We start from the raw sequence: 26576 nt of genomic DNA on the forward strand, positions 1-26576 counted from the left end.
TTCTCAGGAGCGAGCCCTATATCATAACAGCATCGTTTCGAGGGAAGAAGTGAAGATGTACGATTCTGGTGATGTAGCTGTACTTTGTGTAGGATTCGATGGAGATCCACAGCGGGGCGAGACCGCTAGATGCAGCAGTAGTGTATGTATGTACTGCACTTCGTAAGTATGTGTGTGTGATGTACCGCGGTCAGTACAGTAGAATACGTACGAGAAGAAAAAAAAGCCGAAGCCAGCAAAGGCAAGCAATTCAGGCAGAGAATCCTGCCTATGTATTTACTGACAGAGTGACGAATAACTAAACCAGCATAAACAATCACCGTCGACAACGAGACCACCGTTTCACATGGCGCGGGGAAGGTTATTTTGAGATACAAAATTACCATTATTAGTATGGATGTACATAAGCACCGAATCTAGACAACCAGCAGATCAATCAAATCAAGGACCACCATCATGACATATGGGGCCTCCTTCCCGTCCTTGACGATTAATTATTGGCGTGGCGTGCGCTATGACATGCAGGAAAGCGCGAGTCGAGGCGAGTCTGTTAGATAATGTTCTGTACCTAATTTAGTCATCCTGACGACCTGATAGACAAGTTCATTATGGACAGGAACTTCGAAGTAATTAGCACTGTGATTAAGTGGAGAGACCTCAGACTTCTTCAGACGAAAATAGCATGTAGAACCATCCCTAGAAGTAACAAGTCAACACGATTGGGTCTGCCTGCAAGCCAAGGCTCTCGAAGCGCCCATTCTCCCGGATCGGCCAACACTATCAATAGGCGTTTGTTGATGAAACGGATTGGTTGGATGAGAAGGCTCGATTTGTGATGGGAGACTAAATTAGTTTGATAACGGATCAGTTAAAAACTTAAATTAGATCTGTTTTTATCGAAGTTATCTGCTCTGTAAGGGAGCTAATAATGTGGCTAATGTAGGTAGCTAATTCTTAGCGCGGGGAAGGAGTTCCATTTTTACCTGTACGTGTACTTACTTACCTGGGTAGTTAGGTACTTCCTTACTGATGGATAGGACAGATATGATATGCAGCTAGTAACTACTCAAGTCGGTTATTAATATAATTGAGAATACGCTACATTCTATCGTCGTCTCGAAAGAGATTCAAGGGTGTGATCAATATGGTTCAATAGAAACGTATTCTTTTACAGCATTCATGCGCATTCTTATCTGTTCTAGGTAATAATAGGTTTACTCCCTCGTATCGAGAACGAGTCAGTAGTTGTAGAGCAAGACAGTAGTGCAAAAATCATTTCTTGGTAGGCGTATATTGAATAGTCATGAAAAATTCTATTTTATCTAACCTGACAATGCAATCTACTAATTCTTCTATGTCGTCTTACTCTGCATACGCCCGATAAATTGCCATTCCTTTAGGCGACTCGAACTCAGTCCCCACTCCCTGCCCGATAAAAAACACATACCCCTCAGTCAGCTCGATCGTCTTCCCGCCCGCGTGCATCCTGCCGTCTCCGCTCGTCACGACCATGATACTGGGCCCGTTGATCGGCTTGATGACCTCCTTCTCTCCCGCATTCAGATGCGTCGCCAGCACGTGGAACTCGTCGATGGGCGGCGCGTACTCGAGCGTCTTGCCCTTCTCGGCCTTGTCGCTCGGGTGTCGACCCAACAGCGCCTCGCTGGGGTCGTGTGGCCAGAAGCTCAGCGCCTCGGTGAAGAGGGCGACGCTATCGCGCTCTGCGCGCGGACAGAACCCCGTGTTGAGCACGTTGTCCGACCGCGCCATGCATTCGACGATGTCGCCCGACAGGTACGCGTGGATGCCGTCCGCGGGGACGTACACCGAGTCGCCCGGGGCCAGGGTCATGTAGTTCATGCACAGCACGGCGATGAGGTTGCCGTTGTCGAAGTCCGAGTACTGCCGGCGCACCCGGTCGAGCAGGCTCGGGATGTAGGGATATTTGCCAAAGGCCGTCTCGGGCGTCTGGATGAGCGCGTTCACCGTCTCCGCGACGACGTCCTCGGGGGCTTCAAGCAGGTTCTTGGCCACCTGCTTCAAGGTCTCGTCCTTGAACTGGGTCTGCCCAGATGGCATGAAGCGCTGGAGAGGCTTCTGCTGAAACAGGATGGTCATGTCGTTCAGCGGCTTCCAGCCCGCGAAGAGCTCGAACTTGGACAGCGCCACCGCGATCTCGGGCTTGTGGTTGGTGTCGGTGAATTTCTTCGGATCTTTCTCATGGAGCTGCTGCGCCAGCTGTCGATCGGGGTGGATCTGCAGGGGGAGGGCTTTATCCATGGAAAGGATCTGTCGCAGACTTAGCAAGAGGCCATAACATGAGAACTGGATTGGATCTTACCTTTGGTAGAAACGGTAAATCAGGCCCAAATCTGTCAACAACAGACTTGCCCAGCAGATCCGGATTTTTCTTCAGATAATCTCCGAGTGGTTCGCCGGTGGAAAGCAGATACGACGGCAAGCTGGGATACGTTCCCATCCACATCTACCGAAAATATCCATCAGTGAGAACAACGATGACAGAGAGAATGCTTTATAGCATACCTCAGAGTAAAACTGGTTGTCGTCAATCTTAAAGTCCGTCCCTGGAGTCTTGGAAGCTAGCCGGGCGGCCAGAGAGTTGTGACCCTTTCTACCCCAGGCATCATTCTAGCAGACACATTGTCAGATCTCCGCTTTTCAAAAAAAAAAAATAAAGTGTATATATGTGTCAACTCACCTTGCATTGACATCTGAGTTGGATGACGGATTCTGCACCGGGCATGTTGTATAGTATATCGTAAGTATGTACTAAATAAGATGGCGACACTAACAATCAAATTAACTGTTCAATAACGTGATATGATCTTTTTCATGCACAGGGAACTGTCAGCCATAGAAACCAGGTCAAAAAGTCAAGAGGATAGGCTATATGTGACAATACCTTTTTGTTCCATGTCGAGATCCAAAATGTAGATAGGGCAAGCATGTATATAGTTCTGCCCTACTTTTAAGTTAGGGGCGGATCTTATCGACGTTCCTATGCCGTCATGTCTGGAGAAAACGATCCCGCGAATGAAATACATCGGATCACGACGATCTCGGATTTATTTCTTAATGGATATTTCTTAATGGATATTTCTTAATGGATATTTCTTAATGGATATTTCTTAATGGATATTTCTTAATGGATATAGTATTATTCCAAAGTGCGCCGTGCCCCACCATTCCGAGAGAGGAAAAAAGAAATAGTTTCTAGACCCGACAACTTGTCCGGCCAGAATCTAGTCAAATATAGGCTCCTCCAGCGCCGTCATTCTCATGACAGAAAAACCGTCCAACTCGTAATTATCGTGTTAGATGTACTGTGAATTGCTACCACAATTCGTCCGGGTCTGACACCATAGTCAGTGTCATCTGGTGATGCGGCTTCATAGCCGATTGCGATCGTTGAAGAGACGACGCAGTCTTTTTCTTCTGCTTGATTCGTCCACGGGGTTCCTCCCGCACGCCAGCAACATTTGCAACACGAGAAGATCGTCTCGGCATGGTAGAAGAAAATAGGCCACGGAAATAGTTGCTACCTATCTCCTGAACCCCTTGGGGTTGTAACTGCTTTTCAAAAGTGACACCTGTGCCAGCCGAAGGTTCACACGACCGGCTTCGAGGTGGTTGTATATTTTCCTCAGGTTGCAGGTCTGCTACTAGATCTCGGAGGTACTTTTGACTTGCGGGCACATAGCGAAAGCGAGGGGAATTTTGTCGGTCGATTTCCTCTGCAATCTCCTGCGCATAGTCTGGACGGACGGGCTTGTACTCAAACCCGATCTGTCTTTCTTTTTCTTCTGATTTCTTTGAGGTAGTCGTATTGAGGCTCGACGGCGATAGGATACGTGTGAGACGGCGAGACTTGAGAACGGAGATGGGGCCCGTCTTTTTGTACTCCCGGCCAGAGGCCTCCTCTTCATCGAAATAATCTTCATCCGCACTGCATCCGGGAACAAAGCCAGGCCCATAAGTCACTTTTTCGCGTTGATATGGATTGTCAAACTGTGTCCAGGCTCCCTCTGTGGGGGCAGAGATGCTCACATCGCCCCATCGGGCGTGGAGACGGGGATGTTTCGATGTCTTGCGTCGGCGGATAAGATCGAGGGAGCTGTTGACGAGGCTGGCCATGTCTAGCACTCACACACACTTAAAGGGAGGAAAGTCGAAATCGTGGAAGAGAGGATCTCAGCACACCACCAGACTGGAGGGTTCTGATTCAGAAGAGAAAACGAGGTGAAGGTCCCACTTCCTGTTGATAAATGGACGATGAGAATTCACACTTGTCAAACTCCATTCCATTGAGAAACGCTGGACGAACGCTCATGGATATTCCACCAAAATCATTCCACTATCAACTTTAGGTCCACCGGGATGTGCAGGAGACCCTGATGTCCTCTCAATGGAACAAGAGGGAGAGCAGAATGAGTGTTCTGCTTGAGTCGACCTATTCTCGCGATAGGAGGTAAGGATGCGAATGCAAGGACCAGCCAAGGCCTCGCTCACAGCCTGATACCAGCGGAAGAGAGAGAGAACAAGAAACGAAGAAGACCACCCGAAAAGTAAAGGGAGGAAACAATTCGAAGTATCAGCAGTTCGAGCGGCTTCGATGTTTCGTTTCTTCGGGAGCATGATTTGCTGGTAGTTATAGGATTGTCTCGGCGAGAAATCAAGCGATGAAACGGCAGGGTCCGCATCGATCATGATTCATGAACGTTGCACTATCCATATTGACAGTCTGGCACAGGCCAATCGCGACGTCCAGACCCCGGACAATTTTAGAATCGTAGATTGCGGCCAAGGCACCTAAGCGCCATGGTGGAGTTTGTGTCCCTGTCATACTGTCAATCTGCCTGACAAAGCGATTGTCCGCGAAGCCAACTAGCAACGCCAAAGATAGCTGATAACTGGCTCAGACTCCAGACAAGGAGGAGATGCCGCGCCAACGCCACAGGCCAATAATCATTCTCCAACCAGCCTGGTCGAAAGCGCTGCTAAAATTGGTGTCCTTCCATGCCATTTTAAATTTAAGGTGCATGGGCATGAAACACAGACTATTCCCAAGGCAGAGTGTTATTTCAGGACAAGCGCGGAGTCGCCGCAGACCCTTGCCGATATTAGCCAGTCAAAGGCCATTAATGATATTAAATGATATTACCCTGTGTCTAGCCAGCATCTAGCCAGCCTGCAAAGCGGACAGTGCAATTTTGCGGCACAGCACTTGTTATAGGGCAGTGTTTATTGTCCATGTAGTACAAGTACTCCGTAAATGGCGTGCTTTTAATCAATTATGACTTGTCATTGTTCTGGACCTGCCTCTATCCTGACTATTCCTATCGATGTGAATAGTGGTATTCCGCAAAGACTCGTGCAAGCGATACGCCAGTTTACTGATAACTGATAAGCAATTCTCCACCTGCGAGTCAGTACTCCGTATTTAAGTAGGCGAAAGAAAAGGCCGCCTTTCTGGTTCGTGCAGCAAACTTAGGTGGAGGCGGGAGATGGCGATCATCCGTGCCCCACAGTGACAGTTATCGAGATTAGCCTGAGTTCAGATTGGAGGTCGAAGCCATTGCTCCCATAAGCATATGAGCCGGTCTCCCAGATATGTTCTTAAAAATAGAGTCTTGCTATATACATACACCAACTCAATTACTGCAGGTAATTAAGTCACAAAGAAAAGAAAAGAAAAGAAAAGAAACGATAGAAGCATCTGAAAAAAAGATCATCCATCTTTGGTTCTTCCTCTAGATCGTTACCTCGTAGCCTGTATATGCTGATTAGAAATGCTTGAATATGGTTTGCCGCCAGTCTCAAAAAGACGGCCAAACTGTGGCTAACCCAACGCCGACTTCTGCAGCTCATGCGTCTATGCCGCCAATGCAGGACGTGTAAACTGAAAAGATTAAAGAAATAAATGAAAAGACAGGGAGAGTGAAAGAGAGGAATGCAGTCTATGCACTATGCACATGTACCGATGTAACACAAGCATGACAAATGTTGTGATCGGACCCCCGACAGGGGTTCGCGTGCGGTAGCACGAGTATCAATCCAATTCGGCGTCAAGTCGCCTGCGGATGATCGTCCGTATCTGAAGCCGTGTGATTTCTCAAGCGAGGTTGTTGCGCATAAAGCCCAAAATTTCAGCACCATGGGACTGCGATATCAATGTGGAGAACGGAAGTAAAATCAGAGCTCTCTTCATGTCCCCCACCCCTAGTGGGGTGATGAGGGGAAACCCCTATCAAGTACGGAGTAATTCACGCTCGACTTGGAATGGACGCTTGACACTTGCTGAGACCAAGCTCTACCCCAGCCCCACTACATGGGTTATTTAAGTCTGATGGCACGGTCGCTGCATTCAGTGCAGGTGAGTTGGCAGGGCATACTCCAATAGGAAGAAGTCCGTTGGCGCTCGCGACCACACTGTCGGTATCGAATGAGACGTCTGACAATCGCTGATCACTCTTCGAGACCCTGGTCGACGAAGCTCTCGGGTGCAACGGCATGCATCAGCCTTTGTGTCACTCAATTTGGACATGGGTATGTGGGAGAGCCGGGATCCAAGGCATGCGGCCTTGCAGGCAGTGCGATAACTTTGGCAGCAGACGGCCGACGCGACCTGACAGGGCTCGCTCTGCTTGAACGAGGCGACGTAGGACGAGTCAACGAAGGGGTCCAGGTAGCACTATGCAAAGGAAGCGGCCGTCGTGTGACGGGAGAAACCCCCGTCTCATCCTCACTGTCAGAGATAACACTGAAAGATGAATCTGCAGGGGGCTGGGACTGGTCGGTGCTTTGTCGGACAACCGGACTAGGCTGCGGTTCCAGCTGCACACATTCCATAGACAACGTACTGCAAGCCTTTCTGAGCGGTATACTGGGGCGACGATTCGATGTGGCTCGTCGCCTATCTGACTCATGACTATAAGAGCTTCTTCGTCGGGGTAGCTTGCGGCTCCTCTGAATCCCCAAACCTGCCACTGGTCCGGGATTGAGGGCGACCCGGGCCCGCATCGTCTGGACTGCGGAATCAAGGGCCAGTTCGATGGCAACATGATTCCTGATGCGAGCTATCTTGGGCCACGTTGCTCTCTCGCCACTCAAACATGCCTGCAACATGAATTCGGTCGTGGGATTCTTGAGCATGCGCGGAACATGTGTGTAGGGGATCTCTGGGAAGATATTAATGTCCCCCGAATACTTCTGGCTAAGAATAGATGCGGCCTTGGTGAACCCGTTCGGGAAAATACCCAGCTCTGACATCGTGGTTATTCGGTGGAGAGCTTCCTCTCTTGCCAGGCTCGTCAACGTGTGGAGCCATGGCGAGCTTAACCACGACCGTCGACTCGAATCGTTGCCAGGACCGTCTTCCTTCTCAAGGAAAGGCACAATATGCGGGTTCACCTGGGATACAATGAAGTGGTTTACATTAAACATCTCCGCCAGACGGGTCATAGGCACATCGCCATCGACGGAGCCATCAATCCACTGGCGACGATCGTCATGCCAAGGGACCGCTTCTCCAGTTAACGGATCCTTGGCCATCAGAACGGACGGGGAAAATACGACGGGTACAGAACAAGAAACGGCGCTGTAGAGAGTCAGAATAAAAGAAATGCCGGACAAGGGCAAGGGAGTCTCTGGCTTACACTGCAGACCAGATGAGCACATTAGGCGCCGTAATATAGTTTAGCAGCCTGGGAAGTTCGTAAAGACCAGCGCTGGAGATACATATATTCAGGATCCGTCTTGTCCGGTTGTAAGCCTCCTGAAAGGTCATATCCCCCAGCCAGTTTCTCATTACTCTTTCCAGATGGCAAATGTCATAGAACGACCCATACTTGAGAAACCTGGCTGCTTTCTGCAACGCTGATTCCTGATGTCCCTCCGGCTCGAAGACGGCTCGATCACCATAAGCGAAGCGATCCAAGACTTCAGGGAGCTCATCATCGGTGTGAGCGCAGAACACAGCGGCTACGATGCTACCGGCGGACGCCCCGGACACGATGCGGGGCACGAGTCTGGCCTCCCAGAGCGCCTTGAGGACGCCAATATGGCACATGCCGAACGTGGCACCCCCAGAGAATAGCATAGCACTTCGACCAAATGCCTGACGAGCTAACAGGAGTTGGTCGAGAATATACCGCATCTCCGACAGGTCGCAGCGGTTGCTGCCGGACAGATCAACAATGGTTGAGATGGTGTCCAGGGCAGTGTTGATATACTGATCGATCAAATTCTTCGTGCCCACATGTGCGTGCTGGTAGAGACTGGAATTGCCCATGCCGCCAAGGTCGCGACTCAACGCTGTGCGGACTAGAAACACCATCCTACTTATATCACAGCTGATCCGTGCATCCTCCAGCTGCTTCATGTGTTCCCAGACAATCTGAGGGCTGTATTCGTCTGATTCAAATGTTTCCTTCCAGGCATTGTTTCCTTCGAGTTCGTCCAGCTCGCACGCGCAGCTCCGCCACTCATCAAAGGACACGGCCTGCGCGACACAAAGGAATCAGAACTAGGAATTCTCAATGCCATCCGCAGAGGATAGAATCTAAATTCCAATCACTCACATTGCGCATCTTCATGTACAGAATCTGTTTTCGGTCATCCAGCCGCAATTTCCTCTCCCGTTCCTCCTTGGATAATCCATCTCTATAAGCGCTAAGGGCCTCTCCAGCCCATGTCACGGAGTCGCGAACCAACGAGGAGAGGGCGGCAATTGAGGCCCGTTTCCGCGGACTGCCATGTTGCGACGATTCGGAGAGGTTTACCGTGTCCTTTTGGGCATTCTTTCTGCGATGTAACTGCGAATGGATAGCGGAAGGATCTCGGAGGGCCATGGTTGGCTCGTGCACAGAGCCTTCAGCTGGGGTGACTTGCAACCCATCCGATATGCACTTATTAAGCTATAGAATGTGAAAAAGTAGTAGTACGGAAAAAGGGAACAAATATTGTTGATGTGTTGAAGACTGGAATCGCCCCAGAAAAGTCCTTTTTTAGTTGGCAAGGGTCAGCTGCACGATGACCCCAGACGGGGGTTGTCACGAGGGCTGCTGCCGAGGCCGGTGACTTGTCGATCCCCACTGAAGTTCAACCAATTCTTAACTGGGTAACGCCCGTTCCCGCCAGAATTTTAGGCTGCCCTTGCATCACCGCGGGGAAGTTAGCGATCATCCTTTGGCGGGGTATGGAGTACGGAATACATTATTGTTGAATGCCGGCTGCTGACTCACCACGCAAATTGGAGAACGCCCATTGCGTCATACTATCTTTCCATGCTCTGATGACATATTTGTTCCATGGATATGTAAGACAACTGTTTGCTTGCTTGCTATCAGATTGGTTGGTAACTTCTGTCGCTGGCTGACGACAACTTGTCAGCCTTGGGCGAGACTTTTGAATAGCGCTTGCTGTCAAACAAGTGTATGTGCAGCCCCCGCATCTAACCCTCACTATTCACTTCTCTCCTCCTTTGTTTGTCTCTTCTCCTCTTCTTTACTATTCTTTCTTTATTTGCTTTTTTAAGTATTTTATAAGGACTTTTTATTCTATAACTAACCAAGCGGGCCCGCAGAAGGAGGTTCTCAGTCCGCAAGAAAAATATAGCTATGGACTACTTCAGTTCTAAGGAAGCCTCTAGGTACCTAACCTAGGTATATCCTTAGGCACACATCAGACATGGCATGCAGCTGATTTTGGAAATGATTCTAACGCTGCAGAAGTGCACGACAAGGATTAGGTACAGTACAGTACAGTACAATTGCTGAGATAGATATCTATCGCCAAATCCTAAATTAAGATAATGAGAATTAAGAAGTACAAAATGCGGCCCAGATCTAAACATCTAGGTACCTAATCTAATGTATGGAGTACATGTACTGGTATTGGACGTCTGAGACGTCGTAGTCTTTGGGTTGCATTGCAGGGTTCACAAGGCCCCCCATTTGGATTCCCCCCTGCTTGCCCGCTGGGATTGGAAGGGTCATGCGAGCAGAAATGGGGAAGGTGCTCGCCAGTCCAGTCAAGTGACTTGTGAGGTGGCGCCTTTCTCTTCGTGGGAGCCAAGTGTGCCGCTGGAGGCATTGGTTGATCACATGAGAGTTGGACATCGACCAAAGGTTGCAGCTTACAGGTATAAACATGTTACCCGATTAGGAAAATCAAAAAATCAATTGAATAGTTCAGTGCCCAAATTCATCCCTTCCTTATAGTTAAATGCACTGATTCCCCTACTTTCAGTGGATATGTTTATATAGAAAGTGCCATATATGGGACGAAGATCAAAACCGGTTTGCCCAGGATAATCTTTATGAGGTTGCAAGCCAGAGGAAGATAATTGTGAGCGGGAGATCGGTATCGTCCAAAGAAACTGACGGCAGCAGCAAAAGCGTCCCAAAAGCACTCCGGCGACAATACGACAGGTCATATTGACTTGCAGCTCAATCACAATCTTGAAATATCCATCATCTGAGCGTTCAGCGCTATATCAAGGTAAATCGTCTACCCCGATCGCTTGAGCGTGGCAATCCTTGATATAGGGCCGCGAAGATAAGGTATCATGTTTCTCAAGCGAATAAGCTAATGAGATGCAGGCTTCTTTAGCGCTTCTGGCGCAGCCACTCTCTCAGCGCCTGTCTCATCTGCGGCTCCGTATCGCGCTCGACCCAGAAGTGTCCCGCCCCATCGATTTCTCGACTCTCAATCTTGCTGCCTGGCATATTGCGCAGACTTTCCACCCATCTCCGTATCTTCTTCTGTGGGGTAAAAATATCCTTCGTGCCGTAGATGACCAAAGTGGGATTCGTGCGGAGCTGTTCATCGGGTGATGGTGTCGCCACTTGTACCCCTTGGAGCGAGAGACCGGGGCTGCTCATTCCCGAGATGAACGACATGCGGGAGAACATCGTCACAAACAGCGAGATGGGTGGCAGGATGGGAGACACCAATAGATAGGAAATCTTTGGCACGGTCATTCCGTGCGTGCCACTTGTATCTCCCGGGGTCTTGTTTGGATTAGCTTGGTTCCAGGCCTTCGACAACTCCTCTGCTTTTGAAGAGATCACACTCGCCGGAGATGAATCGGCGGGATTGGAGAACAGATTCAAGACATCCTCAACTTTAGGAAGATGCGATGCAATCATCGATCCGTAGGAGTATCCGCCTAGTATTAACTCAATCGCCGAGGATGGCTCCTTGCTCTCGTCGTTCACAGCTCCTGAAGCTGTAGAAGTCTGACCATTTTGATCATCTGGTCTATTGCTGGAAGATGTATGCGTATCCAACCTGCGGAGGTAATCCAGCATAAAACCGTATACTGAGACATAGTCTCCTGCCTCAGGCTTTGCTGTCCAACTGGTCCGTCCTTCGGAGTCGCCTGCTCCCCTATACAGAAGAATCTGGTATCAGTAAACAGTCCGCTCCCCAATATAATATCCATGAAAACATAACCAGTGCCCTCGGGACGGGGCAACTAGAGCCATTTACCGGAAATTGAACGTGCTCACGATGTATCCCAGCTGCAGGAGCTGCCCAGCAACGGAGTTGACCACGGGATCGTCATAGCATCCTCCGAGAGGGGCGTAAGGGTGAGCTACAATGGCGCCTCTTTTTGTCCAGCTCCCAGTGTGGTGCTGTCGCTTTGGATGGAAGAGACGACAATCAAGCTGGGTGCCATCGTACACGGAAGGAATGGTGAATGAGAATGTCGGCGACGGAAGGCCCATCGCAACCACTCCGACTGTCTTGATCAGCCTGCCAACCCCATCAGCCAAGAATGATCGATGAAGGGACAGCCCTCGTCGCTTTTGTTGTTCGTCTTATACGTCAGATACACTGCACGGAAGAGTGGTGGAGCTCCAACACGCTAATGATTAGATTATCTTGGCATTTGACCCTAATCTACTGATAAAGTTATCGATGATCTACAGTTTCAGGAACCCACGTATGTATTATCGTCATGTAAATACAACCAAACGCCAACACCTAAAAATGTGCAGGACTCAAGTATCAGAAAGGAGCCATGCAGGGTCCGGTTCATCATCTTCGTCCTCTGATCTCGTAACCCCGTGATGGGGCGACGGGCTTACATCTCTCAACAGATCTGCTGGAGGTTCGTCTGCATGATCCTCACTAACAGAATCCTCACCAGCCGCTTCCCCACCCCCACTGGCTTTTACGTTATCTTTATCCACTTCGGCCGTCGGTTTATTCTCCTCTGCTGACAAGTGAAACATATCGACAAGCATTGCTTTTGCTTCCTTGAAAGCTTCTAGCTCTGCGCCGATGCAACAAACAAGTAACCTCCAGTTCTTTTCTTCCACGAGGTCGAGTTTTTGTTCAAGTCGATGGGTCGTTTCGTCCATGTCCTTAATAATTTTCTTCGCCCTATCCCTATTTTCTTCGGCATTACCTCCACGAGCCTCGGCAGACTCAGGTCCGACAAAGCGACGCATCTCCTCCTTCAACCTCTTCTCAAAGTTGGAAACTTCGGTAATCACGCTTTGCCATACGGGGCCGCCTTGCTCCAGCGCTCCTATCTCCGCATCGACCCCACGTTGTCTCTTTCTTAATTCTACCTGTTCAGTTCTCCAGTGTTCTCGTGCCATTTCCAGTGTGCGCCGCTTGGGATTCAAGGAATAGAATGATGACTCGGCGGACGTCCACGGTAATGGTTCCAAAGGCGGGTTTTGCAAATACTTTTTGACTTCCGACTCAAGGAGGGACAAGGAAGCCTTGTAAGAAGACAGCTTTGCCTCCACAGCGTTCTCAGTGTACGAGATCTCTTGGACGACGTGGCGATATCTAGCCTTCATTTCTGAGAGCTTAATCTCCAATTCCTCGATTTCGCGTTCCAAATTTTGAGCTTCCTTTTTCAGTTCCCTGGTCTTTTGTCCATCACGATCATTCTGCATTTCCGAGATCGTCTTTTCCAGACCTTGTTGTTTGGTGATGAACGTATCCACCTCCTTTATCGCATCTCGTCTTTCTTGTATTCGTGCCGCGATTAATCTCTTTTCCTCCTCCTTGACATTCAACAACTCATGCATAGACCTCAAAATACCCCTGCGCGCAGCGCGAAGGCCGATCTTTTTCTTCGGGGGCTGTCTAACGGGTATTGTTGGCGGCCCTTGGGGGCTACTGATTGCAGAAATCGTAGGTGTCGAGCTTCCATTAGAAAAGACCTCGTCGTTACGAGGGCCAGGGAGACCAGCGAGCAGTCCCTCACTTTGAGCATCGAGGAAGCTCTGTATATTCTGTTGGAGGTGTCGCGCCTGGCGCTCGATATAGAGGAATGGGTCATTGGGTCGCATAGATCCTTCGGGAGGCACCGGCGCCATGCGCCTGTCCGGGAGCGGTATATCCGAATAAGAAAAGAGCGTTGACATGTCGACGAGGTTATTTGCTTCTACCTCTCTGTACGCCAGCGTACGATAGTTAAAACGGTAGCTTGTTTATTGAACAGTTCAACTCCGCAAAGGCACAAGGAGAACACTAAAACATTAGAATAAAAATTTCCCGGGAGCAAAACCTCGCAGTGCAAAGAGAATCGCAACGAAAGCATCAATGTAAATCAGTATTCCTCATGACCTGCGCGTTGCGCAAGCGCATGATGGTCAGTCAAGCGGACAGAGCTAGAGCCTGTGACCTCAGTGCTGGGTATGGCCAGAGGCGGGCAGCGCAGCCGTCATATCACGTGACCTGCGTAGGGGTTTGCAGGAACACTAGTTGTCAGCTTCGGCGTTGACGTGTGCCTCGCGCCTAGAGCTTGACAAACCCAACCTTCCAACTAATTTGAATCCATCCTCTTCCATCGATCTATTTCCTTGAACACCATTTCGGTGTCTTCTTTGTCGTCCTTCTACCGTTCAACCCCATTTCCAAGCTCTCCCGCGACTTCGGAGCTGTCAGCGACCAGTCCATATCGCCTCATCGCTCCGGCCTGTGGAGGCACCGGAGACCCGATACCCAAAGCAGCTACTTCTGGTCGATATTGAAGCTTTAGAGCGCGCGAGACGAGATGGTTGGCCTCACGACCGCCGCCGGCCTGGTGGGCTTTCTCTCGGAACCCGACCCCGAGCTCAGAGTGTTTGCCTTGAAAACTCTAGATGCCGAAGTCGATGTTCTCTGGCCGGATATCGTGGATGCTATTCCTCAAATGTATGTTATAACCTGCAGAAATCTGTCCTCGTTTTTGCAATCTCTATTCTGGGTCTGCTATCTAGCCTTTGAGGAGTAAGGATATGACTTAACAAATGATCGATTCCTAGAGAGGCGCTGTATGAAGATGAGACGTTTCCTGAGCGCGAGCTCGCTGCCTTGGTCGCCTCTAAGGTCTATTACCACCTGCAAGAATACAACGAGAGCATGGTATTTGCTCTAGGAGCTGGGAAGCTCTTGAACTTGGATAACGGCGGCGAGTATGAGCAAACAATTATTGGTAAAACTGCCTGGATCCGTCCTTGTCACCTTTGTAAGACTGACATGTTATGCTAGCCAAATGCGTGGATACCTTCATTGCCCTCTCCGCGAGCCATAAGCCCAGTGTTGGCGAAACCCCAGTGAATCTTAACGCTTCATTTCCGACTCCATCTAACGGCGCCACAAGTACTTCTGCGAGCCTCACATCTCCGATAACACCTTTTTCGCAGTCTGCTCTGCCTTCAAAATCTTTGCTCTCCCGACAGGAGGATGCTAATTTTGATGCCACTTACCCCGGCGGTGAGAATGTGGGCGCGAAGCAGGTGGAGACCCCTCTGGTTGTCAAGAGAGGGGTTCAGGGTCAGCTTCAAGCCGTCATTGAAAGGCTGTTTGAACAATGTTTCCGTCAGAAGCGCTATCGCCAAGTTGTCGGTATAGCAATTGAGGCTAAGAATTTGGATGTTCTCCGAAGAGCGATCCTGCGTTGCAGTGAGGACGAGAAACGAGAGCAAGGGGAGTCTTCGAGACGGGGTGAAGAATTGATGGAATATGTTCTGGATATCTGTATGGGCGTCCTTCAGGAACGGGGTTGGCGCAATGAGGTTTGTCTCCTTTGGTTCCGTTGGTGTTTGCCGTTTGCTAATAATTTGGGTGCTGGGCAGATTCTGAAGCTCATTCTCGAGCTTTTGAACGAGATTCCCTCGCCGGATTACTTCTCGATTGCCAAATGTGTTGTTTATCTAAATGAACACTCCATGGCAACAGATATTCTACGTCAGCTGGTCGAGAAGGGTGATGCGAGGTCACTTGCTGTGGCTTATCAAATCTCCTTTGATCTTTATGACAACAGCACACAGGAGTTTCTGAAAAAGGTCAGCCAGGAGATCGCAGAGCTCATACCAGAGAGTGACTCCGCGGACAAAGCCGGCGAAAACGAGAACGACGCAAAAGAAACCGATCCTCTGTTACAGGATCAGTCGTCCTCTAGATCCTTGGGCGCCAATGGAGAGAAGCTTTCAGAGGAGGCCCGCAATGCATTCAAAGCTATCCGCAACATTCTTGATGGTGTCAAAACCACCCAATTGAACCTTGAGTTCTTGTACCGGAATAACAAAGCCGATATCTCGATCCTCAACAAGGTTCGAGACAGCCTGGAAGCTAGGAACTCTATTTTCCACACTGCTGTCACGCTTTCCAATGCGTTCATGCATGCCGGAACCACGCATGATAAATTTTTCCGCGACAATCTGGAGTGGCTTGGAAAGGCTGTGAACTGGTCGAAGTTCACGGCAACTGCAGCCCTCGGTGTGATCCATCGTGGCAATCTAACACAAGGCCAGAAACTCCTCGCTCCCTATTTGCCAAAGGAACATATCTCCGGTGTCGGAAGCACTGGCTCTGTTTATAGTCAAGGAGGATCCCTCTACGCGTTCGGATTGATCTATGCAAACCACGGGGGCTCGGCTGTCGAGCTTATTCGAGATCATTTCAAGAAAGCTACGGAAGAAGTTGTCCAACACGGCGGTGCTTTGGGCCTGGGTGTTGCGGCCATGGCAACTGGTGATGAGGGCATTTGGGAAGACCTCAAGAGTGTTCTCTACACAGACTCTGCTCTCAATGGTGAGGCAGTTGGTCTTGCAATGGGTCTCGTCATGTTGGGAACAGGAAATATGAAGGCTTTGGAGGAGATGGTGCAATATGCTCACGAGACCCAGCACGAGAAGATCGTGCGCGGTCTGGCCATGGGCATGGCCCTCATTATGTACGGTCGTCAGGAAGCTGCTGATGAACTGATCAACGGGCTGCTTGGTGATCCGGATCCCACACTCCGGTACGGTGGTATCATGGCCATTGCACTGGCATATTGCGGCACTGGAAGCAACAAGGCTGTCCGGAAGCTCCTCCACGTGGCCGTTAGCGATGTCAACGATGATGTGCGAAGGGTGGCCGTGTTAAGCTTGGGCTTCATCCTCTTCAGAAAGTATCAGAGCGTGCCGCGCATGGTTGAGTTGCTCTCCGAGTCGTACAACCCGCATGTGCGGTATGGTGCTGCCATGGCTCTCGGTATCTCCTGTGCTGGCACTGGCTTGGATGAGGCTATCGATCTCCTGGAACCTATGCTAAAAGATCCGACCGACTTCGTGAGACAAGGAGCGTTGATCTCTCTAGCCATGGTCCTGATCCAGCAAAATGAGACGATGAACCCCAAGGTGGGCACGATTCGCAAGACCATGATGAAGATGATTGGGGATCGACATGAAGACGCCATGGCCAAGTTTGGATGTGCTCTTGCCCTCGGCATCATCGACGCCGGTGGGCGGAACTGCACTATCAGCCTGCAGACCCAGACCGGAAATCTCAACATGCCCGGAATTGTCGGAGCGGCTGTCTTTACGCAATATTGGTATTGGTTCCCTCTGGCGCACTTCCTTTCCCTCAGCTTCACGCCGACAGCTGTTATCGGCGTTGACCAGAAGCTGGAGGTGCCGGTCTTCAAGTTCCACAGCAATACCCGACCTAGCCTGTTCGATTACCCGCCTGAACAACAAGTCAAGGCCGACGAAGCGCCTGAGAAGGTCAAGACGGCGGTTCTGTCCACGACGGTGCAGGCGAAGCGACGTGCACAGCGCCGCGAAAAGCAGCAACGGCGGGAGAGCATGGACATTGACCAGACGCCTACTACCCCGAAGGTCTCCGGTCAGTTGCCTGAGAAGATGGAGACGGATGAGCCCACAAAAGGTGAAGAAGAGGCTAAGGAGGACAAAGAGGCAGCTGCGGCTGAGAAAAAGAAAGCGGAGAAGGAGAAGGTCGGGTATGAGCTGGAGAACATGTCGCGCGTGCTTCCGGCTCAGTTGAAATTCCTGACTTTCCCCGACCCGAGATATGAACCAGTCAAGAGGGTAAGTCTTTCCTTCCATAGGACCTACGAGAGCAGGGGTTCCTTTAGACTAACTGCGCGGCAGCCCACGGGAGGAGTCGTTGTCGTGTTGGACAAAAAGCCCGACGAACCGCGGGAAACCATTGAGCTACGGGCCAGTAAGGAGGAGGTCCGACAAGCAGCAGCACCGCAGACGCTCCAGGACCGCCTCCAGGCGGCCGCAGCTGGCGTCTCCGCGTTTCAAACCCCCCAGCGAGGCGCGGAGCGGGCTGCAGCGGGCGGAGCCACGGGGGCTGCTCTGGCGGCCGGCGTGTTGACCGCAGTAGATGAAGATGAGGAGGGCGCGGAAGACGCCCCGGTCCCCCACGAATTTGACTACGAGACGGATAACATGGAAGAGGATTAGAGGATTCAGTGGGGGCGCAATGTGAGCTGCAGTTGAGCAGCATGATGCTAGATCCTGCGTGTATCACTAGAGTTACTTTGCATTTTTCTGGCATGTATCTGGGGCAGCACGCGTGGGCCACTACGTTTTGAATGATATCTCTATATTTTTATGTCCTCAGCCTTCGTTAGAGCATCCCGTAGTCTCTCTTCCTCATCACCCCTACGCAGGAGCATCAAGTCTTCTGTCTGGCTATACGGAGTACAGAGCTGAGCTTGCTCACCTGGGAGTAAGATGGATACATGGATACCTAACTTGTAGGTATCATATCACGTGCCCTGATGACGCAGTTGCAGGATCTCGGTTGTTAGTACTGAAACGCAGCAATCACAGCTCCCTAATTTATCACCACGGAGAACAAGGCAATCACATGGCAGACTGGAGCCGTCCCTCACTTTCCTAGAACAGCAGTATTGCCGTTGGCTCCGCTCCTAAGGCCGGTGTCACGTGGCATAGGGCCCTTACAATCCTGTGAACGAACCTCGGTATTTTCCTGTTTTGTCGATTGCAACTGCCGATGCAGCTGAAGCATGCAGAGACGGGAAGAGCCCATCAGACCAAAACACGCTAAGCTGTTGATTGTCCGAGACGATCGGGACCGGTGGGACGTTTTCATGTCTTGCTTACCTAACTGCCATAGGTACGGGATACTATTAACTGCTCCGTATTGGGCAGCTCTAATGCACCCGGCCAAGTGTTCGCGCGCGTGCACGATGACGGAATGGCCGAGGGGGCCCGCTGACGGAGGCGTTCAGCCCCGGCAAGCATGTGAAGATTCCCCATATTATCCTGTCTGCAATCCCCGAACAGCCGGTCCTTATTAGCATTTCTCTGGCCTCAGAGGAATGTGAAATGCGCATTTATCGTTGTGTATATATATATATAACTATTAAAGATCCGGTATTAGATTCTTTGAATATTTCCTCTGTCCTTCCCTGAAATCGTGACTTCATAGTTCTCCCTCTTTGAAGACTGTCCTTGTATTGAACCGATCCGCCTAGTTTTACGGGTGGGAATCACGATGCCGAAAACCTTCTCCAAAGACGACGTCGCGTCGCATAACAAGTCGGACAGTCTCTGGGTTATCATCGACGAGGATGTTTACGACCTGACCAAGTTTCAGGATGAACATCCAGGTAAGCCAGCGACCCTAGGACCCTTTCTCATCCATTGATTTCTTATGAATTTGCTGGCTGACATATTTTTCTTCATCCGATGTAGGTGGAAAGAAGAGTGGGTTTACTTCGATAACACCGCGCGTTAGCGATTTGCGCCCGTTGCTGATTTCTCTCCTACAGTTCTCCAGCGCGTGGCGGGGAAAGACGCCTCGAAGCAATTCTGGAAGTATCACAATGAGGGCATCCTAAAGAAGTACAAGGGACAATTACAGATCGGATCTCTTGACTCCAAGAAAGCCGCAGATTCTCCTTCGCCACCTGCGGCTCCTGCAGCACAAAGCCCCTCCAAGACGAAGGCGTTCAACGACGCAAAGCCCGCAAAATCAGAGGCCGCGCTGGACCCGTTCGGTGATCTCATTCCGTTCGCAGACCCTTCTTGGTACCAAGGGGTAAGCTATCCTGCAGAAAATACTACCCCTTCTCCTCCTGTTCCTTCAACCTGCGGGGGCAATCGCTGACGGTGGAAAAATTATTAGTACCATTCACCATACTTCAATGAGACTCATGCCGCCCTCCGCGAAGAAGTCCGCCAGTGGGTCGAATCAGAAATTGAGCCCTATGTAACGGAGTGGGATGAAGCCAAGCAAGTGCCAGATCACATCTACAAGCAGATGGGTGAGAGAGGCTACCTGGCTGGTCTGCTGGGTGTTCACTACCCAGTACATCTGACTAAGAATCGGGTCAAATCTGTTCCACCGGAGAAGTGGGACCTTTTCCACGAGATGTTGCTCACAGACGAGATCTCCCGTGCTGCTAGCGGAGGCCTGGTCTGGAATCTGATCGGTGGCTTCGGTATCGGGTGTCCCCCTGTCGTCAGATTTGGCAAGAAATCCCTCGTCGAGAGGATCGTGCCTGGCATTTTGGCCGGTGACAAGCGCATCTGTCTTGCCATCACTGAGCCTGATGCTGGCAGTGATGTTGCCAACATAACCTGCGAGGCGAAGCTGACCCCCGACGGCAAGTATTATATCGTGAACGGCGAGAAGAAGTGGATAACGAACGGTGTCTGGGCAGACTATTTTACCACCGCGGTCCGCACTGGGGGTCCTGGCATGAACGGAATCAGTGTCCTTCTCATTGAGAGGGAACGCGGTGGCGTCAGCACCCGTCGAATGGACTGCCAGGGTGTCTGGAGCAGTGGCACGACCTATGTCACCTTTGAAGATGTCAAGGTGCCGGTTGAGAACCTGTTAGGCAAGGAGAACCAGGGATTTAAGGGTGGGTTATCCTCTCTTGACTGTTATTATTCCACACCAGGCGTTCGGCCTTACTGACCATATGCTAGTGATTATGATGAACTTCAACCACGAGCGTATCGGTATCGTCATCCAGTGCCTTCGTTTTGCTCGTGTCTGCTATGAGGAATCGGTCAAATACGCCCACAAGCGCCGTACCTTTGGCAAGAGGCTGATCGATCATCCTGTCATTCGGATGAAGCTGGCCCACATGGCCCGTCAGATTGAGGCGTCGTACAACTGGCTTGAGAACATCATCTACCAGTGTCAGTCGATGGATGAAACAGAGGCGATGCTCAAGCTGGGTGGAGCCATCGCTGGCCTCAAGGCCCAGTCGACTACCACATTCGAGTTCTGTGCCCGTGAGGCCAGTCAAATCTTTGGTGGCCTCAGCTACAGTCGGGGCGGCCAGGGAGGTAAAATCGAGAGGCTGTACCGAGATGTCCGCGCATACGCGATCCCGGGTGGTAGTGAGGAGATCATGTTGGATCTTAGCATGCGTCAGAGTCTGCGGGTGCACCAGTTGTTTGGCATGAAGCTATGATTCCCATTTCTCTGCCTCCCTGTCTTTTTTTTCTTTATTATTATTGTTTATTGTTTCTCCTCCTTTACCTGAACCATGCATGAGAGAGTCATTGCATATCCTTTTTGGAGGCTCACGCTAGAGCATGTGAACATCGACATTGAACCGGTGGTTTTCTTAGTCTTGCTTGATTCCCTGCAGAAGAGTTCTTTTGGATATCAATGTCCGGCACAGATGTGTATTTTTAGCGACTGCTTCCTGTTGGATATAGTTATATATAGTTCTATCACGCGGTGCGCATCAAGAACAGTAAGAGTAGTAATGTCCATACATATACCTACGTACAGCATCCGGGTGTTTTATTTAAACACCATCTCCGGAAAGCTGTCGGGAATCTAAAAAGCCTCCGAGTTTTCAAGGCCTGTGTCAGATAGTATTCACCGATGTCTCCGTATTGTATTGTATTGATTAATTCATACAGAGTACATTACATTGTTTAATTCAATGTTGTTGTGAGAAACCGGCATACCTATCAAAATTGGTTCAAAACCAATGCCATGGCGTTGTTTTTGGCCGATTCTGACAAATGTCATTTTTTTCTATTGTACTGTACTGTACAAAAACGAGGCTGGGGAATGCGGCTAGCTTTGCGCCATCTGATTGGTCCACCCTGCGGCGGATTCACCTGAATTACGGGCGGGATCAACGACCACAAGCGCAAGCGATCATCATCATCAACCTATGTAAACTGCAGCTCTCTTATAAAACCCTTCAACCAGCTTTCTGATTCCCAACGAGTTCCTTCTCAGATATTCGCGCCGGGTCTATCAGAATCTTGTCCGTGACGGGCATCCACTGTCCCATTCTGGTGCTCCCCTACGAGCGTGGGATTGAGCGCTGCGGCAAAGTGGAAGGAGAACGCTGTCCTCAACTGCGACCTAAGACTACCTAGGTGCAGAGGACAGGAGGCCCGCCGCAATCAATCTGACAAAGGACACATTCACTCGACCCTCTTTGACTCATCCATCCAGGTCGCCTCAGCTAGGCTTTATTTCTCCCAGCCTCCCGATTTCTCGTCTCGACGGATTTTCATTACTCTCCTCCATCTTGCCACACGGTTTCAGCTACTTTGTCCGTCAGAAGAGTCGCATTGGTGAACCAAGAACCAAACATCTCTTACTTTTTTTTTCTACAGAGTTGATCTCGAAGTCCTGTAGCTCTGTGCTACTTTGAAACCGGATCTCTGCGGCTTTTCTTCTGACATCCTGCCCTTTGCTCATTCTACTCTCTATCTCCGTCCGTCTTCCGCGTCATACACGTCCCTACGCCCAACATGTCGAATAACTTCCTTAACCAGGACTTCGGGTCCGAGGAAGAGGATGACGACTTCAACCCAGCCCCTGCCGTTGACTCGGAGAATGAGGATGCAGAGGAAGATGAAGGTCGCGAAGATGGAGATGAAGTGAATGCTGGTCAAGAAGACAATGACGCTGCGGGAGGTGAAGAAGATGAGGAAGGCGGCGATCAAGAAGAAGACGAAGAAGATGAAGAGCAAGAGGTCGATGAAGACGAAGAAGAAGACGAGGAAGACGAGGAAGATGAGGAAGACGACGAGGATGAAGATGCAGTTTCGGTAAGCCAATAGACGAAATCATTCTTTTTTCCTCGCATGCGAAGCTGACTTGATTTTACTTCTGTCTGCACAGGGCCGTCCACGTAAGAGGAGAAGGCGAGCTGGTCTGCGCTCTTTCTTCGAGGAAGAAGCTGGTGTCGATGAAGATGACGAAGATGCCGAGGAAGAAGAGGATGACATGGGCGATGGATTCGGTGCTGACATGCATCCTGACGACCTGGATGCCCTCCCCGCCGCCGAGGTGGATGAGCGCAGACATAGGCAGCTTGATCGCCAACGAGAGATCGAGGCCAGCATGGACGCCGAGAAGCAGGCTCAAGCGCTCAAGGAACGATATGGACGCAACCGTATGGCTGCGACAGATGCCGTCGTCGTTCCCAAGAGATTGCTCCTACCCAGCGTTGATGATCCAAGCATTTGGGGTGTCCGATGCAAGCCTGGTAAAGAACGAGATGTGGTAATGGCCATTCAGAAGCGCGTGGAGCAGCGTCCGCCAGGTTCGCGCAACGGATTGAAAATCATCTCCGCCTTCGAGCGTGGTAAAGCGATGGGTGGTTATGTCTACGTCGAGGCTCGCAGACAGGCAGACGTCATTGAGGCTTTGGATGGACTGTTGGACGTCTACCCAAGGACGAAGATGGTCTTGGTTCCGGTCAAGGAGATGCCTGATCTCCTACGAGTCAAGAAATCCGAAGAACTTTTGCCCGGTAGCTGGGTGCGGATCAAGCGTGGCAAGTATCAGGGTGATCTGGCCCAAATTGAGGAGGTCGAGACCAACGGCCTCCAAGTTACGGTCAGACTTGTACCTCGTCTGGATTACGGATTGAACGATGAGTCCAATGCACCAGTGGCCGATGCCAAGAGGAAGAGGTTTGGAGGTGCCAACACTGCAGTTTCCCGTCCCCCTCAGCGTCTGTTCAGTGAAGCGGAGGCCCGGAAGAAACATAGCAAGTATTTGTCGGCGACCACCACCTTAGGGGGGAAGTCATGGAACTACCTCGGCGAAACCTATGTGGATGGCTTCCTGATTAAAGACTTTAAAATCCAGCATCTGATTACGAAGGATGTGAACCCCAGACTGGAAGAAGTCACCATGTTCGCCCGAGGGGGCGAAGATGGAACCTCGAATCTGGATCTGGCTTCCTTGGCCACGACGCTCAAAAACACCAACCCGGAGGATTCATACCGTCCTGGTGACCTTGTTGAAGTGTTCCGAGGAGAGCAGCAGGGCGTCATCGGCCGGACCGTTTCAACCCGTGGTGATATTGTCACGTTGCAGGTCACGGAGGGTGAGATGGAAGGTCAGACAATAGATGCGCCGATGAAGACATTACGGAAGCGCTTCAGAGAAGGCGATCATGTCAGGGTTATCGGTGGCAGTCGGTACCAGGACGAGTTGGGTATGGTAGTCCAGGTCAAGGGTGACAGTGTCACCATTCTCAGTGACACGAGCATGGAGGAAATCACTGTTTTCAGCAAGGATCTGAGACTTTCAACCGAGTCTGGAGTCGATGGAAAACTTGGATCGTATGACGTGCATGATCTGGTGCAGCTTGAGTAAGTTGGACCCTTTCTTTTCCCTCTACAGGTCCTCCCGGTACTAATTTGCTTCCAGTGCTACCACAGTCGGCTGCGTGATTAAGGTCGACCGTGAGTCCCTGCGGGTCATTGACCAGAACGGTTCGGTTCGGAATGTGCTGCCCTCAAGAATCTCCAGTAAAATCCCATTGCGAAGGGAGGCAGTGGCCACTGATCGCAATGGTGCGGAGATTCGTCGCGGCGATACTGTTCGGGAGATCTACGGCGAGCAGCGGAGTGGAGTAATTCTACATATCTATCGCTCTTACCTCTTCCTGCACAACAAGGGACAGGTGGAGAATACGGGTATCGTCGTCGTCCGGACTACCAACGTCGTGACAGTTTCTGCGAAGGGAGGTAGGGCCACTGGGCCAGATCTTTCTAAGATGAACCCAGCCCTGATGCGAAACGCACCGAACCGTGCTGCCATGCCGCCTCCTAGGACATTTGGACGCGACCGTCTTCTTGGGAAGACTGTTGCTATCCGGAAAGGAAACTACAAGGGTCTCATAGGCATTGTCAGAGAGGCGTCAGACGACATAGTTCGAGTCGAGCTACACTCCAAGGGTACTAGGGTTAACGTTACGAGAGACATGGTCATAGTCAAAGAGTGGGTTCCTCCGCATTCTCAAATGATTTCAAACCTGTCTGCTAACCTGTTCGCAGTCCCATCACTGGTCAAACCATCGACATGTCTCGTGGCAAAGGACCACGTGTTCCATCCGGCGCCGCAGCAGCACCGTCTGGAGGCTGGCAGGGCTCGCGTACTCCTATGGGCGCTCCCGACTCCTCCAGGACTCCCGCCTGGGGTGCTGCTGCTCTTTCTTCGAGAAGTAAGTGGTCCCACCTACATTGTATACTGGATTTGATGATACTGACGCCGAATGAAGCTCCGGCTTGGAGTGGTGCCGCCAGTGGTTCTCGCACACCAGCATGGAAATTGGATGGATCACGCACCTCGAACCCGTACGATGGCAGCCGCACTGCTTACGGAGGCAGCCGCACGCCAGCCTGGAACGCCGGTGCTCGTACTCCTTATGATTCCAGCTCCGGGTCGAGCGGCTTCGATGCCTTTGCCGCCGGATCTCGTACTCCTGCGTGGGGGCCCCCTAACCCCGGCGGTCGAACCCCGGCGTGGAATGCCCAATCTTCTACTGCATCTTCTGCGTCTAACAACAAAGGTTATGACGCCCCGACCCCCGGCGGAGACTATTCTGCTCCAACCCCTGGCGCGTATACAAGCGCTCCAACGCCTGGCGCGTCGGCTCCTACCCCGCGCGGATGGGCTGACAGTGCCCCGACTCCTGGTCCACTAAACGCGCCTACTCCTGGTGGCCGGCCTTACGACGCACCTACTCCAGCTGTGGGATCCGGCGTGGCGGCGACGCCTGGTGCGAGCGCCGACGACGGAGGTCCACGTTACGAGGAGGGGACGCCAAGTCCTTGAAATTCGACGTACACATCCGCTATGGTCTGGCAGGTTGAGAAAAGAAAACGACTCAATCCGCCAACAATCCGCTCACGAAGGATTCGCCCATAGAGCATGTATTATTTTATTTATTTTACTTCGATTGTATTACAGATTCCCGTCCCCCTTGCCCCAATTTCTCTTGCTTACAATCCTACCGGTGTTATGGTCCTCTTTCTTCTTTCTTGCTTGCTGACACCCTTACACCTCACCCACGACTCATGTTTTTTCTCGATCGATCGACGGTTTGTTTCTGGAGGAAAGAAAGAGCGGTCGCGAAAAAAAGAAAAAGGTCTGGTGAAATTATGACTAGCTAGTTTATTTGCATTTTGCTTTTTCATTGGCATTTATTTGTATTTGTTTATTCGAGAAAGAGGCCCCTTTTTTATCCCCATTTTTTCTTCTTTTCGGCATGAAGCGCCTGTTTTGTTTGATGTACCAGCAAGCGACTTGTGATTTATTACTAAAACTACCTACCTAGTGATGTATGTACGCGATAAAATAAAACAAAAATAAAGAGAGGTTTCTTTGACTTGCTCAGTTGCATTCATTTTCTTGCTTAGTTGCTTGTTTGTCTGCTTGGTTGCTTGCTACGCACCACCGTAACCTATTTATTTATTCATTCACTTAGTACCTACCTACCTATCTACCACCTTCGAATCAATCAATCAATCAATCGGTCGATCAATAATCGATGCTTAGGTTTAGGTAGGTACGGGGCACTGAGTACAATTAGCAGCTAATAATTACCTAGCTAGCTACCTACCTAGCTAGCAACATCAATAACAGTAAGTAAATAAGTGAATCAATCGCCCTTATTATTCAGGTGATTAATAAATCAATTGATCATCCATCCATCCACCTATTTAACTTCATTCTACCATGCATTTTATCTGTTTATCTATTTACTTTTTTTTTTAAAAAAAAATCACTTGATTGATGTCTACCATATCACACTTTGAATTAATCGATCGATGCCTCGGTACCTACCTAGGTATGTACATACAGTACTCAATAATTAACTAGCAGCTCGCTGGCACATGAAGAAATAATAAATAGGTGAATTTGTTCCGTTGTAGTCCGTAGTCGACTCTCATCCATGCATCTATCTGTTTTTATTTATTTATTTATTTATTTATTTATTTATTTATTTATTTATTTATTTATTTATTTATTTATTTATTTATTTA

The 26576-nt window shown here is 50.3% G+C and overlaps 8 protein-coding genes across 8 annotated transcripts; 3 read left to right on the forward strand and 5 right to left on the reverse strand.

Moving 5' to 3' along the window:
* Positions 1–1362: 1362 nt before the first annotated feature.
* Positions 1363–2280, reverse strand: VTN77DRAFT_4563 (uncharacterized protein; the record flags this gene model as incomplete). The annotated part of the gene is made up of 1 exon (XM_069420636.1): positions 1363–2280. The coding sequence occupies one exon, from the start codon at positions 2278–2280 to the stop codon at positions 1363–1365; it is 918 nt and encodes a 305-aa protein (XP_069277736.1).
* A 1074-nt stretch (positions 2281–3354) lies between these two features.
* VTN77DRAFT_4564 (uncharacterized protein) lies at positions 3355–4155 on the reverse strand (the record flags this gene model as incomplete). The annotated part of the gene is made up of 1 exon (XM_069420637.1): positions 3355–4155. One exon carries the CDS (start codon positions 4153–4155, stop codon positions 3355–3357), a length of 801 nt encoding a protein of 266 aa, XP_069277737.1.
* Positions 4156–6552: 2397 nt separating this feature from the next.
* Positions 6553–8870, reverse strand: VTN77DRAFT_4565 (uncharacterized protein; the record flags this gene model as incomplete). Its single annotated transcript, XM_069420638.1, has 3 exons — positions 6553–7618; positions 7677–8521; positions 8601–8870. The coding sequence occupies 3 exons, from the start codon at positions 8868–8870 to the stop codon at positions 6553–6555; spliced, it is 2181 nt and encodes a 726-aa protein (XP_069277738.1).
* Positions 8871–10628: 1758 nt separating this feature from the next.
* Positions 10629–11753, reverse strand: VTN77DRAFT_4566 (uncharacterized protein; the record flags this gene model as incomplete). The annotated part of the gene is made up of 2 exons (XM_069420639.1): positions 10629–11412; positions 11515–11753. The coding sequence occupies 2 exons, from the start codon at positions 11751–11753 to the stop codon at positions 10629–10631; spliced, it is 1023 nt and encodes a 340-aa protein (XP_069277739.1).
* A 276-nt stretch (positions 11754–12029) lies between these two features.
* On the reverse strand, positions 12030–13415 carry VTN77DRAFT_4567 (uncharacterized protein; the record flags this gene model as incomplete). Its single annotated transcript, XM_069420640.1, has 1 exon — positions 12030–13415. One exon carries the CDS (start codon positions 13413–13415, stop codon positions 12030–12032), a length of 1386 nt encoding a protein of 461 aa, XP_069277740.1.
* A 632-nt stretch (positions 13416–14047) lies between these two features.
* VTN77DRAFT_4568 (uncharacterized protein) lies at positions 14048–17732 on the forward strand (the record flags this gene model as incomplete). The annotated part of the gene is made up of 5 exons (XM_069420641.1): positions 14048–14187; positions 14298–14467; positions 14524–15050; positions 15111–17348; positions 17412–17732. The coding sequence occupies 5 exons, from the start codon at positions 14048–14050 to the stop codon at positions 17730–17732; spliced, it is 3396 nt and encodes a 1131-aa protein (XP_069277741.1).
* Positions 17733–18792: 1060 nt separating this feature from the next.
* VTN77DRAFT_4569 (uncharacterized protein) lies at positions 18793–20728 on the forward strand (the record flags this gene model as incomplete). Its single annotated transcript, XM_069420642.1, has 5 exons — positions 18793–18907; positions 18993–19004; positions 19070–19338; positions 19426–20167; positions 20235–20728. 5 exons carry the CDS (start codon positions 18793–18795, stop codon positions 20726–20728), a joined length of 1632 nt encoding a protein of 543 aa, XP_069277742.1.
* Positions 20729–22040: 1312 nt separating this feature from the next.
* On the forward strand, positions 22041–25365 carry VTN77DRAFT_4570 (uncharacterized protein; the record flags this gene model as incomplete). Its single annotated transcript, XM_069420644.1, has 5 exons — positions 22041–22340; positions 22414–23897; positions 23956–24528; positions 24585–24751; positions 24809–25365. 5 exons carry the CDS (start codon positions 22041–22043, stop codon positions 25363–25365), a joined length of 3081 nt encoding a protein of 1026 aa, XP_069277743.1.
* Positions 25366–26576: the final 1211 nt, after the last annotated feature.

The sequence above is a fragment of the Rasamsonia byssochlamydoides genome (assembly GCF_041956645.1).
Source record: "Rasamsonia byssochlamydoides strain NRRL 3658 unplaced genomic scaffold VTN77scaffold_31, whole genome shotgun sequence".
NCBI lineage: Eukaryota > Fungi > Ascomycota > Eurotiomycetes > Eurotiales > Trichocomaceae > Rasamsonia > Rasamsonia byssochlamydoides.